We start from the raw sequence: 12,371 nt of genomic DNA on the forward strand, positions 1-12,371 counted from the left end.
TGATTTCCTCAGGACTCTCTCCAATTTGTCCACATCTTTCCTATAGTGCCCAGAATTGGACACAATATTCCAGCTGAGGCCTCACCAGTGTGTAGCAGAGCGGGACAATTGCCTCCTGTCTCTGATGTATGACACTCCTGTTCATAGACCCCAGAATGACATTAGCCTTTTTTGCAGCTGCATTATATTGTTGACTCTCATTCATTTTTGATCCACTATAATCTCCAGATCCTTTTCAGCAGTGTTACTGCCTAGCCAGCTATTCCCCATTTTGTAGTTGTGCATTTGATTTTGCCTTCCTGAGTGAAGTATTTTGCACTTGTCTTTATTGAAGTTCATCTTGTTGATTTCAGACCAATTCTCCAATTTGTCAAAGTCATTTTTAATTCCAATCCTGTCCTTCAAACTGCTTAGAACCCCTCCCAGCTGGATGTCATCTACAGATATTATAAGCACACTCTGTGTCCTTATCCAAGTCATTTATGAAATATTGAACAGTATCAGACCCAAGACTGATCCCTGCAGGATCCCACTAGATACACCCTCCCAGTTTGACAGCAAACCCTTGCTAACTACTCTTTGAATACAGTCTTTCAACCAGTTATTCACCCCCCTTATAGTAACTTAGACTACATTTCCCTAGTTTGCTTATGAAAATGTCATGCGGGATTGTGTCCAAAGCCTTATTAAAAATCAAGATATTGTAGAGTTAGTGTTGTAGTTGGATTAGAGTGCAAACTCTTTGAGGCCAGGGACCATCTGTTTCTTCTATCTGTATAGCATCTAGCACATAGGATCCCAGTCCAAGCTAATATTGCAATATAATATTTCTGTCCACGTTGTGCTTTTGTAATCATCTTTCAGTGATCTCTTTAGAATAGAAAAGACCCACAAATAAGTTGTCTTTAAAAACACTGGAGGTCATTTTGGGGCAGCCTGAAGCTGGGAGGTAATCATCAATTGGTCTGATCTCAGATTTTGATGTTTGAGGACAATATTTTCCCCCTACCTGCCCACCTACAGAACAAGACCATTTTAAAATACAAAACTGCATGATTGAGGACTGGGGGAGATTGAGGAGTCAGTCCTGATCTCCTGTATAGAGGCAGCTGCTAAACTGTTTAGAAATTCACACTGTGCTATGCTGCAGTAGGCTACTGAGAGAATTTGAAGGAAACTGCAAGTATTCAGCTCTAGTACAGAGGTGGACAAACTACGGCCCACATCCGGCCCGCAGAACCCTCCTGCCCAGCCCCTGAGCTCCTGGTCCAAGAGGCTGGCCCCTGGCCCCTCCCCAGCTGTTCCCCCTCCCCCACCGCCTCAGCTCACTGGGCCACCAGCACAATGCTCTGGGCGGCAGCGCAGCGGCAGAGCCGCGGCCCGACCTGGTGCTCTGTGCTGTGCGGGTGGCGGCCGTAGCATTGCCAGCCACTGGTGCTCCAGGCAGCACGGTAAGGGGGGGCAGGGGAGTTCAGGGTGGTGGTCAGGGAGCTGGGGTGTAGATAAGGGGCAGGGAGGTCAGGGAACAGGGGGGTTGAATAGGGCAGGGGTCCTGGGGGAAAGTCAGGGAGGGGGGGTTAGATGGGGCAGCTAGGGGCAGGGGTTCCAGGGGCAGTCAGAAGGAGTGGTTGGACGAGGCAGGAGTCCTGGGAGGCAGTTAGGAATGGGAGGAACGGGTGGATGGGGTAGGGGCAGTCAGGGGACAGGTGGATGGGGCAGGAGTCCCAGGGGAGGGGGGCCATCAGGGGGCAAGGGCTGGGCCACGCCTGGCTGTTTCAGGGGGCACAGCCTCCCCTAACCAGCCCTCCATACCCTTTTGGAAACCCGATGTGGGACTCAGGCCAAAAAGTTTGGCTGCTCTAGTATCTTCCCTTCCGCAACCCCAAGACAACTCCAGAAGGAGGTCAAAGTGGCAGTTTTTAAAACCATGGTTAAGGTCTCATTTTACTATATGTAGGGAAATTCTGTATCTTCTTCACAAGTTACTCTTCCCAGGACAGCTAGTGCAACTTTGCATGGTTGTGCTGGTGTGTTAGCCTTGTAGAAAGCCATCTTCAGCTAGCCAACAATGGAGGCAGTAAAACACTCCACCCCAATGCCATTCAGCTACCTTAAGAGGAAAGTATTCTTTATACAACAGCAAAGTTGTACACTTAAAAAATCAGGCCATATATGAGTTAACTGCATTATATTACACTGGTTTTGCTTTTAGATATCTCCCTACTTGCAACACCATTAGAAATAGTGTTAGCTTCCTTTGAATCAAGATATTAGAGTACTTTTGTTCCCCCCTTCTCTCTTACTTTATGCCTTTCAATGTCAGAGAACGACACGTAAAAGGAACCATCTACAAACTGAGTATGAGGTTCATAACTCTGCTATCACATCACCAGAAATTTAATATTTACATTTATTCTCTCCACTTTGGAGTGGCAGAGTACATGTGTCCAGCACAACTGCTCCTAATGAGGCATCAGCCTTCTGTATATCACAAATTTGGCATGCAAGAGTTAGAATTATGATTTAGCCAATATATGATGGTTTTTATTGAAAAGTGAGATGACCAGGTTCATTCAGCCTGGTGGGCAGACCATGTGATTCCAAGCATATAATTATGAGAACTTTTTAAACCACAGAAGTTTATTAGTTTGCCTTATACAAGGAGCGGTCAGTGACATTACAGTTATCACCTTTAGGGTTAGTTACAAATCTACTTCTGAGATCCCATTACACCAAAGTTACATAGTAAAGTCAACCACCCTTAGTCTAGTCTCCAGCCCCAGGGAATTTATAGCTAAGGCGGGGGAAGTAAAGGGTCACTAGTCAGCCACAGGAAAACTAAAGCTTAACAGGTAGCGTGCTCTCTCACTCTCCACTAATACAGTTAACTGTAACCTTCATCACATGTGCAACCTGTAACAGAGCTTAAGATGCACGGGGTATAGTTACTACACAGTACATCAAAGGAATAGTCAAGTTAAACATAAGAGGTGGTGAGTAAATCAAACAATATTGGTCCAACATGAAAGGCTTTTCAAGGGCAAAGTTTACAAGTAACTACTCAATTTGGTAAATACATTTGCCCTGACAATTACTGTGAGTAACCCCATCAGCAGAGGCTGAGCACACCTGCTGAGACCCTCTTTAGAAGCATTTACGATGGACAATGGATGGGCCAGACTCATCATATTCCTGCTTGCTGATCCACATCTGCTGGAAGGTGGAGAGAGAAGCCAGGATGGAGCCACCAATCCAGACAGAATATTTACGCTCCGGGGGGGCAATGATCTTGATTTTCATTGTGCTGGGTGCCAGGGCCGTGATCTCCTTCTGCATTCTGTCAGCGATGCCAGGATACATGGTGGTTCCGCCAGAGAGCACCGTGTTAGCATAGAGGTCCTTTCGGATATCTACATCACACTTCATGATGGAGTTGAAAGTGGTCTCGTGAATGCCACAGGACTCCATCCCCAGGAAGGAAGGCTGGAAGATAGCCTCTGGGCACCGGAACCTTTCATTCCCAATAGTGATCACCTGGCCATCAGGGAGCTCATAGCTCTTCTCCAGGGAGGAAGATGAAGCGGCCGTGGCCATCTCCTGCTCGAAGTCCAGGGCGACATAGCAGAGCTTCTCCTTGATGTCACGCACAATTTCCCTTTCGGCCGTGGTGGTGAAGCTGTAGCCTCTCTCGGTCAGGATCTTCATAAGGTAGTCGGTCAGGTCACGGCCGGCCAAGTCCAGACGAAGGATGGCATGGGGCAGGGCGTACCCCTCGTAGATTGGCACTGTGTGGGTGACCCCATCCCCAGAGTCCATGACGATACCGGTGGTACGCCCAGAGGCATACAGGGACAGCACTGCCTGGATAGCCACATACATAGCTGGAGTGTTGAAGGTCTCAAACATGATCTGTGTCATCTTCTCTCGGTTGGCCTTGGGATTCAGGGGGGCTTCAGTGAGCAGGACAGGGTGCTCCTCAGGGGCAACCCGCAGCTCATTGTAGAAAGTGTGGTGCCAGATCTTCTCCATGTCATCCCAGTTGGTGACAATGCCATGCTCAATGGGATACTTCAGGGTGAGGATGCCTCTCTTGCTCTGGGCCTCATCGCCCACGTAGCTGTCTTTCTGCCCCATGCCCACCATGACACCCTGGTGTCTGGGGCGTCCCACGATGGAAGGGAACACGGCTCGAGGGGCATCATCCCCAGCAAAGCCAGCTTTGCACATCCCGGAGCCATTGTCAACAACGAGGGCGGCGATTTCTTCATCGGCCATTTTGATTTAATCTGAGAGAGACAGTGAGGGGGGACAGAGAACGAAGGTTTGTCAATATCTGGCTGGCCTCCCCATAAATCCTACTTAGATTACCATTCAGGCAAGAGGGCAAGGATCCATGGATAGAAACTAACATGAGAGCAAGGTTGCAGGCCTGTATGGGGAGGTGCATAAGGCTGTCTCACCTGAGGGAGATCCCAGCCGCTCACATGACCTGGTCCTAGTGCCAGCCAGGCACAGAGAGACAAGCCCTCAGCCAGGTTAAGCGACTGTACTCTAGGCACTGGCAGCAGCCTAGGCAGGGGAGTTTAAGTCTGAGCTACTTAAAGTGGCGCAGTTTTGCACTCCAGACAACGGCTGTGCCGGGCGAGTCTGGGAATCCCGAGGCTCATTCCCAGCCTCTCCCCTACCCCCGTGTGGCACCAGGTGACGCCAATACCGACGTGGTTTAAGCGTGTTCACATGAGGGGTTTGCGCCCATTTAGCTGGGTTAACTGCAGCTTCCTGCCGGGGTGGGGGGGCGCCCGCGGGGGCGGCAGGCCCTGCTTGCCACACCCAGCAGGTTGGACACCGCCAGTCACCTGCCACCACCGCAGCGGAGATTCTCCCCGTCCCGTCCCGTCCCGTCCCGTCCCCGTCACCTGCAGCCGCACGCGCTCCGGCCCTGCTCAGCTCCTCCCTGCGGCAGTCAGTAGCGCCCGCGTCCAGCACCGCTTTATCACCACCGGAACCGGAAACCCGGCCCCAGCCCCGCGCGCCCATTGGCTGCTGGTGATAACGGCCCGTCTCCTCGCCCCAGTTCCGCTCCTTTCCCGAAGACTTTCCGCTAGCTGACTCCGCCTCCTGACAGCTACTTCCGGTCAGCGCTCTTGCTGAGGGGAGGGGAGGCTAGTGGCGCAGCTTCCGCTATGCACCCCGCCCCCTCCCTCCTCCCGGCCCCGTTTCCGGTCTTGCTCAGGGGGGCGGGGGAGGGGTGACGGTCAGAGTCGAGTGGCTGCGCACGGGCCTGCAGTGACCCGCTCCCCTCGCTCCGGAGGAGGTAATGGCCCCTCTGCTCCCGCTGGTGGGAGGGTTGGGAGTGGAGGCTGAGGGTAGGCTATGGGGGTGGGTGTGAGAGTAGGGGTAGAGATGGGGGTGAGGGCAGGCGGTGGGGGTGGGGGATGGTGTGAGGGCAGGCGGTGCGGGTGAGGGCAGGCTGGGGGGTGGGGGCTGGGGTGAGAGTAGGGGTAGAGGTGGGGTGAGGGCAGGCGGTGCGGGTGAGGGCAGGCTGGGGGCGAGGGCAGGGGTAGGGCTGGGGGCGAGGGCGGGGTAGAGGTGGGGGTGAGGGCAGGCTGGGGGTGGGTGTGAGAGTAGGGGTAGAGATGGGGGTGAGGGCAGGCGGTGGGGGTGGGGGATGGTGTGAGGGCAGGCGGTGCGAGTGAGGGCAGGCTGGGGGGTGGGGGCTGGGGTGAGAGTAGGGGTAGAGGTGGGGTGGGGGCAGGCGGTGCGGGTGAGGGCAGGCTGGGGGCGAGGGCAGGGGTAGGGCTGGGGGCGAGGGCGGGGTAGAGGTGGGGGTGAGGGCAGGCTGGGGGTGGGTTTGAGAGTAGAGGTAGAGATGGGGGTGGGGGCTGGGGATGCGTGTGGTAGCGGTAGGGCTGGAGACTGGGGGTGAGGGCAGGCTGTGGGGTTGTTGAAGGGCTAGTTATGAAGGTTTTGGAGAAGCTGGTTGGTTATGGGGGGCTAGTTATAGGTGGTTTGAAGAGTCTGGATGGGAGGGGAAGGGGTGGTTATGGGGGCTAATTGGCAGAGTTGGTTTTGTGGGGCAGGATATGTGACTGGTTATAGGGAGGCTGAGGGAACTAGTTGGGGGGCTCTATGAGGAGGGGGTTATGAGTGTTGAGAAGGAGTGGGTTGGTTGGGGGCAGGCTGTGGGATTAGTTGGAATGACTGGCTCTGGGTTAGTGGGATTTGTTTGGGGCTGCTTATTGGGGAGGGGGATTTGGTTTGTTTGAGGGACAGACTATGGAATTGATTAGTGTGACTATGATGGGAGGAGTTGGTTAGGTGACAGGTTATGGGTGAAAGCGGTTAGTTAGGGGGCTGGTTTAGGGAAGTAGGTTACAGTGGCTTGGTGTGAGAACTAGATGTAGAGGAGATAATAAAAGCTTGGGGGAGCAGGAACATTCCATAGTGGAGCTTGTCTGAGAATACAGGGAGCATTCACAGTTTTGCTTACTACTCCTTTCTAAAACCTCTCATTTGTTTTCAGAGGAGCTTGAATTGTATACTTTTCAGTGTTTTTTTCTGTTTCAAAATGTCCTTTTTATAGCCCCACCCAAAACTGACAGAAGAACATTACCAGTGTGGTTTAATTGCAATAATTAGCTTGTTTTAAAACAAAGAAGGAACGTTTAAAAATTCAGATGGGATGGCTTTTTCTTTAACTGCTCTTCCAGGATGGAAATCCACATGAGCTTGGGTTACTGCATGAGATGTGAAAGTTAATCTGAGTAGTTTCACTGACCAGAGTTGGTTGTAATTCAAAAAGTTAGAGCTTGTCTACACTGGCAATTTACAGTGCTGCAACTTTCTCGCTCAAGGGTGTGAAAAAACTCCCCCCTGAGCACAGCATGTTTCAGCGGTGTAAAGCACCAGTGTAGACAGTGCCCCAGCACTGGGAGCTACGCCCCTTGTGGAGGTGGGTTTTTTAGAGCGCTGCTTTAGCGTTGCCAGTGTAGTCTAAGCCCTTAAGCAGATATTAATGCTGAAAAGAAAATCAGATGTTAAAACTGTTTTTAATTATCTCAAGTAGTAATAGCAACCCAGATGGAGAATTTAAAAAACAAATTATCCTGATCTTATACTCTTTGTTCTAAATATCTTTATTTACTTAAAACACACAAATGTTGAATATCTTTTTATAATCACACTGATACCTAATCAGGGTGTGGTTACTATATCTTTGGTTCTGGATAAGCATTGGAAGAGACCTCAGGAGGTCATCTAGTCCAACTTCCCTGGAGCCCTTATATTTCACATTCATGTCTAATCACAGCACCCAGGAGAAATGTATAAATCTTGGTATAACCTTTCATGCATTATTGTATCAGAGCTGTGTGAGACACACTGGAACTGCATACCAGGGCTTGTGTTTCTGCATCTGAGGTGTGTTTACCTGACCTTAATCACATACCAGTCACTTATTATTGTATTGTACATGAGACATGTCTTAATTGCACACCCTCTTGTGTATTGCTACATATGAGGTATGATAGATGACATCCTAACACGCCTCAGGTGCAGCACTACACAATAAGATGTGTTGTGGGAGTTGTAGACACATGCCTTAGGCACAGTAATACGCAGTCTGGTTTGTGCTTAATGTTAGAATCCACATTCCAGTTCATTATTATTGTACAAGGGAGATGTGTATGTATTATAACACCAATGCCAGGCTGTATATTGTGCCTGAGGAGTGTTTGATGCCCTAATCACATGCCAGATGATGTATGATTGTTACTGACATTCGAACTGTGTGTTGCTTCACTTTTAAGCTAAAGGATATACTGGTGTGTGATAGTTAAGAATGCTGATAGACCTGTCATTGGAATGATTTTATTTATGACAATAGTTGCTTAATACAGAGAAAAATGTCTTTAGTATTATACCTTGCACAATTTAAAATCAGTTCCATTGTATTATGTTTGCAGAAAATATTGTTGAGTCTCTTCAAGGAGAATCTAGGGACATTTGAGGTCTTTTCTTATTTTGGAATTTTGTGGAAATTAGGTCAATTAGTGTATTTGACTTACCTACAGAAGTGTGTTTTCTTGTGTTTGATCATAAAGCATTAGCAAACTATCCTCCTTTTTAAGGACCTGGTGTTGGTTAGATTGCATACCACAGCACTGGTTATGTGGGTGGAAGGAGGATTTCCTTAGTTTGTTTGCTGGCTGCCTTTCCTTTGTTTCTTGTACATTATTGACTGTGTTTTGATTTACTAGTAAGTCTCGAAGGGCAGCTACTTAGCAAGTTAGATCAACTTACATTTCTGATTTCTGTCATAATGCCTGGAAATGCACATTCTCCTTTAGCCTTTGGAAATTAGGAGCACCATTGTTCTCCCAGGATTTGCCTAGTATGTCTCAACAGTATACCTGGCTCTAGCCAGGTGTGTTAGTCTCTGTTCAAGAGGTGCCTAATGCTGGAAGAGTAGGGGATGTTGTACATCAAAATGGAGTGCTAACAAAGTCCTGTGCATCCTCCAATTAGAGTAACAGAGAGTGTCCCAGCTTGGGATGTTAGGTGCATTGGCAGAGCTGTGTGTGAAGAAGCTGGGGTAAAGGTTTCCAGGTGACTAGCTATTTGGGGGTAGGATGATCTTTACTTGCATGGCATCCAAATTACTCAGAGTAACAAGTGCTAAAAGAGCCCTGTTTTTACTAAGATCTCAAGGAGCATGTGGAACTTCTGTAAAATCATGAGGCCATGAAATAACTTGCAAAGACAATAGCATTTGGTACAGGATTATAAATACATTTACTTAAAGAGCATGCACTTAGTGCAATTATTATGATGTGCAGTTCCTTAAAATAGTATATGGAGTAAGATTGAAATCTAAATTTAAAATCTAATGCTTTAAAGGTAGTTAGTAAAACTTGTGGGAGAATGGTCAGTGAAGAATATGCTCTTAGGGCAGGGGACAAATACTTCAGGTAAGCAGTTTGCAGTTTGTAAAACTGAGGTTATGCTGTTGTGTGTTCAGTTTGAAAATACAATTAAACACACTGAAAATGGAGTGCAAGTTTGAGCCTGAGGCTGCGAAACTCTAGGTGTTTTATTTTACGGTCTCCTGGACTGGAAAGAGGACTGGCTTTGCAGCCTGCTTATCCTCCGACAGGGAAAAAGATGAAAGTGTGTTATATTCATACAAATATTTATCTATCTTTTAGGTTCTATTGATCTCTGAAGGTTGGGGCTTGAGCCCTGCTGGATAGAAAAGCTGTCTTTTCACAGCCATGCTAACTGCGGGATGAAGCTGGAGGCTGTTGTTGAGCAGCTGCAGAAGCAGCAGCAGCAACAGCAGCAAGGTCCTCTGCAGATGGATTCCAGAGAGAGACAGCAGAGGCAGATGAGAGAAGCCCAGCAGCTTTATACTCAGCAGCTGGCAGCACAGCAGGCTGTTCTAGCAGCCACATCTGGCAGGGCTTCGGGCAGCACAGCACTTGGTCCTTTGGCCAAAGTCCCACCTGTAGTTGGGGCCACCCGAGCTTTTGATCAGAGCAGTGTGACCTCAGAGCCGGAGGAGGAGGAGGAGGAAGAGGATGAAGAGGAAGAGGGTTTGGAAGATGGAGATCTTGAGGAGGACACTGAAATGACTGGGAAAGATGCCTGTTCTACTTTGAAGTATTTTCATTCTCAGAAAGTTGCCCATCACAACCAAAGAGTGGTGTCTACTCTTCCAGCCCCAGGACTTCAGCGGGGACAGCAGGGAAAGGAGGAACAGGGTAAAGACACTACTAAACAATCGTATTCTGGTTCCCCATCTGGGCGGCAGACCTGGAGAATGGATGAGCAGCTCAAGCAGGTCAGTGCTGACATTTCTTCTCTCTGAACAAAAGCTCTTTCTTTCAAAAGTGAATTTAGTACTTGTGAAAGGGGCTATATTTTCCAGCTCTGGGGGTGCAGCTCTCTAACTGTACAAAGAAAAGGTAAATTAAAGCCCCTTATCTACATGTGTCAACCCTGATCAACAAGGGTCACTGCTAAAGATGGAAAAGGAGCTTGGTCTTTGTGGCTCATTCATTCCTTCACCTTTCTGCTGAGACTCTCAGCATGGGGCCAGTTAGTACCTGTTGTTGTGATGAATTTTGATTATAGGTACCTGTCTGCTAGTAACTGACTTAATTTATTTCACATAGACCATCCCCTTCTAGTCGCTATGAACTTGGACAGAATTTGAACCTCTGTCCTAGTGGGGAAAAAGTCCATATCCCGTTCCTGATCATCTGAGCAGCGCAGGCATTTTGTATTTCATGAGTGGATGGAAAGTGGCTGACTTGCTTATTGAATGGTTACAGTAGGATGTTACTATTGGGTTTGAATCTATAATTACCAGTGCTTGAAGCGATATGCCAGTACGCCCAAGAGCTTTTCACTTTACTGTGTGCTTTCATAAATGGGCATTTCTTTAGTATAGTGCTAGGGTGCTTTATAGAGGTAAGATTAGCTCCGTTAGGTATAGGAACAGCCCATAGGTGAGTTGAGATTGGTCCTAAGGTTTAAGTTTGGGGGTTGGGATTAGCTGCTCTTTGCTACAAGCTATAGTGTGGGTGAGCTTGGGTAAGTGTTCCATTAGGTGCTGTTAAGGTGTGGGTTGAATTAACTCTGCTGTGGAAGTATCTTTGGCTATTGACAGAGAGTTTCTCCCTTGGAAATCCTGTGAATAAGTGGGAAGATTGGAACTCCTTAGTGATGGCCTATGATGAGTGTTTGCTGTGAGCACTCACAGTTCAAAGCCTGTCCCCTAGATACTGTGGGTCAGAGACAAGAGGGCTTTGCTTTACACCATCATGAGTTGTTTTTTTTTTTCAGTGGGGAAAGATTCTTATTTGACTGGCATAACATGACCCAGCTCATGGAATATCATCAAACTCATATCCTGATTCGCTAGCTTCCATGTTGATGCACTTGGCAGGATTCTGTGAAAGTTGCCAAGTCAGTGGTAAATGGGATTCCTGACTCCATGCTGGTGAGCACACTAACTAAGCGACTGTAGGATTTGGCAGCCTGCCAGCTGATACTCTGAAATGCCTGTTCCTCAAGAGTGGCTAGTTTGAGTGAGGAGTTATTCAGACTGTTCTCAGGAAACTAGGTGGGTGTGTCATTCAGGTGACTAGGTCTTTGGAGAAATTGCTTCAGAACTTGATGGGCTTTCTAAACGGGAGTATAGTGGCTGAAGGGAAGACTACTCCCCTTTTTCCAGTCTCTTGGTATAACATAGCAGTCAGGGAGCTGAAAGCACAGCAAGGCTTGGTGGCACATTGTAGTGGCCTTAAAAAAATGGAAAATGTGGAATTGTAGGTTCCTTTGTAGTAGCTACTGATCATGGTGAGGTAGAGGCTTATATTTACATGTTGACTCAGAAGACTGTTTTTGTTTCTGGCTTGGCCAGTGCCTTGTGACTTTCTTTGTGCTTCAGAATAATACTTTCGTATCTTGTAAGGAATTATGGAGCTTTGTAAGTTAATAGGCTTGATTCACAGCCCCATAGCAACCCCTTTATGCCACTCTAACAAACCGTAAGGGCTACCAACTTGCCAGCTCTGGTGCTCAGGTAATACCTCTGGCATAAGATTCCCCAGGTGGTATAGAGATATTGGTACAGCTCCACCCTGGCTTACATTCTTGCAAGCTCTCATTGGTGGTGTACTTCAGCTGTCTTCAGTTGCTGTGTGACCCTTTGGGGTCTGTTGCAACCTAATGTAGTTTTGGACCTGCCAAGTTTGTTCTAGAATCCAGGAAGTGTAAAAAGGGGTTTACAACTAACTTTACTCCCCACCTCCGTGGCCTTCCTGACTGTAGTGTTGCATGGATCTCTGCTGCATGCATGAATGTGGCCCAGTGTTTGTAAAGCACTTTGACATGCATATATGAAAATCACAATGGTTGTATAAAATACTGCTGGTGAATCATGCTCACTTTGGGATGGGTAAGTATCAAAGGTTGGTTTGTTTGTGCCCTCAGTTGGAGTCTCCATGCAGGAGAGTGAAAATTTAACTGCAAGATGATAGGTTCTGTCTGATGCTAGTCACACTTAAGGTACTAGTAGTTTTACAACGGACTTCAAATGAAATAGGTTCAAGTCAGTACCAAGTAGCTTGTGTGGTGATTTCTGAATGCAAGAAAGAGCAGGCAGACATTTTTCTTCTGCTATTTAAATGGTTTTTTTGTTTTCCTGGTGAGGTAAAATACCTTAAAAACACACACATCTGTGTCTTTTTATTTAACTAATACGTAGCTTTTAAAATGATTTGTGCTTCCCTTTTTAGAAGCTTCAGAATATTAAATGTCCTCATTTCATCCTCTAACATTTACAAATGTTCTCCCCCCCACAC

General features: G+C 47.7%; 2 protein-coding genes across 3 annotated transcripts in view; one reads left to right on the top strand and one right to left on the bottom strand.

The window, feature by feature from the left end:
- Positions 1-2,622: 2,622 nt before the first annotated feature.
- Positions 2,623-5,064, bottom strand: LOC125643424 (actin, cytoplasmic type 5). Of its 2 annotated transcripts, none has more exons than XM_048865978.2 (2): positions 4,917-5,064; positions 2,623-4,286 (listed from the first exon to the last, which is right to left on the bottom strand). In XM_048865978.2, the coding sequence occupies exon 2, from the start codon at positions 4,273-4,275 to the stop codon at positions 3,145-3,147; it is 1,131 nt and encodes a 376-aa protein (XP_048721935.1). In that variant the 5' UTR covers positions 4,276-4,286; positions 4,917-5,064; the 3' UTR covers positions 2,623-3,144. The 2 variants fall into 2 exon arrangements, with proteins under 2 accessions (XP_048721935.1, XP_048721936.1); XM_048865979.2 differs by having other exon boundaries at positions 4,857-5,028.
- A 54-nt stretch (positions 5,065-5,118) lies between these two features.
- ARID3B (AT-rich interaction domain 3B) overlaps positions 5,119-12,371 on the top strand; it is a 43,123-nt gene continuing 35,870 nt past the window's right edge. Inside the window, exons 1-2 of the mRNA XM_048865976.2 lie at positions 5,119-5,314; positions 9,207-9,841. Coding sequence (XP_048721933.2) covers positions 9,287-9,841 — 555 coding nt within the window. The 5' untranslated portion in view covers positions 5,119-5,314; positions 9,207-9,286. The remainder of the gene's footprint in view (positions 5,315-9,206; positions 9,842-12,371) is intronic.

This window comes from Caretta caretta, chromosome 10 (assembly GCF_965140235.1).
Source record: "Caretta caretta isolate rCarCar2 chromosome 10, rCarCar1.hap1, whole genome shotgun sequence".
In the NCBI taxonomy this organism is placed as follows: domain Eukaryota; kingdom Metazoa; phylum Chordata; order Testudines; family Cheloniidae; genus Caretta; species Caretta caretta.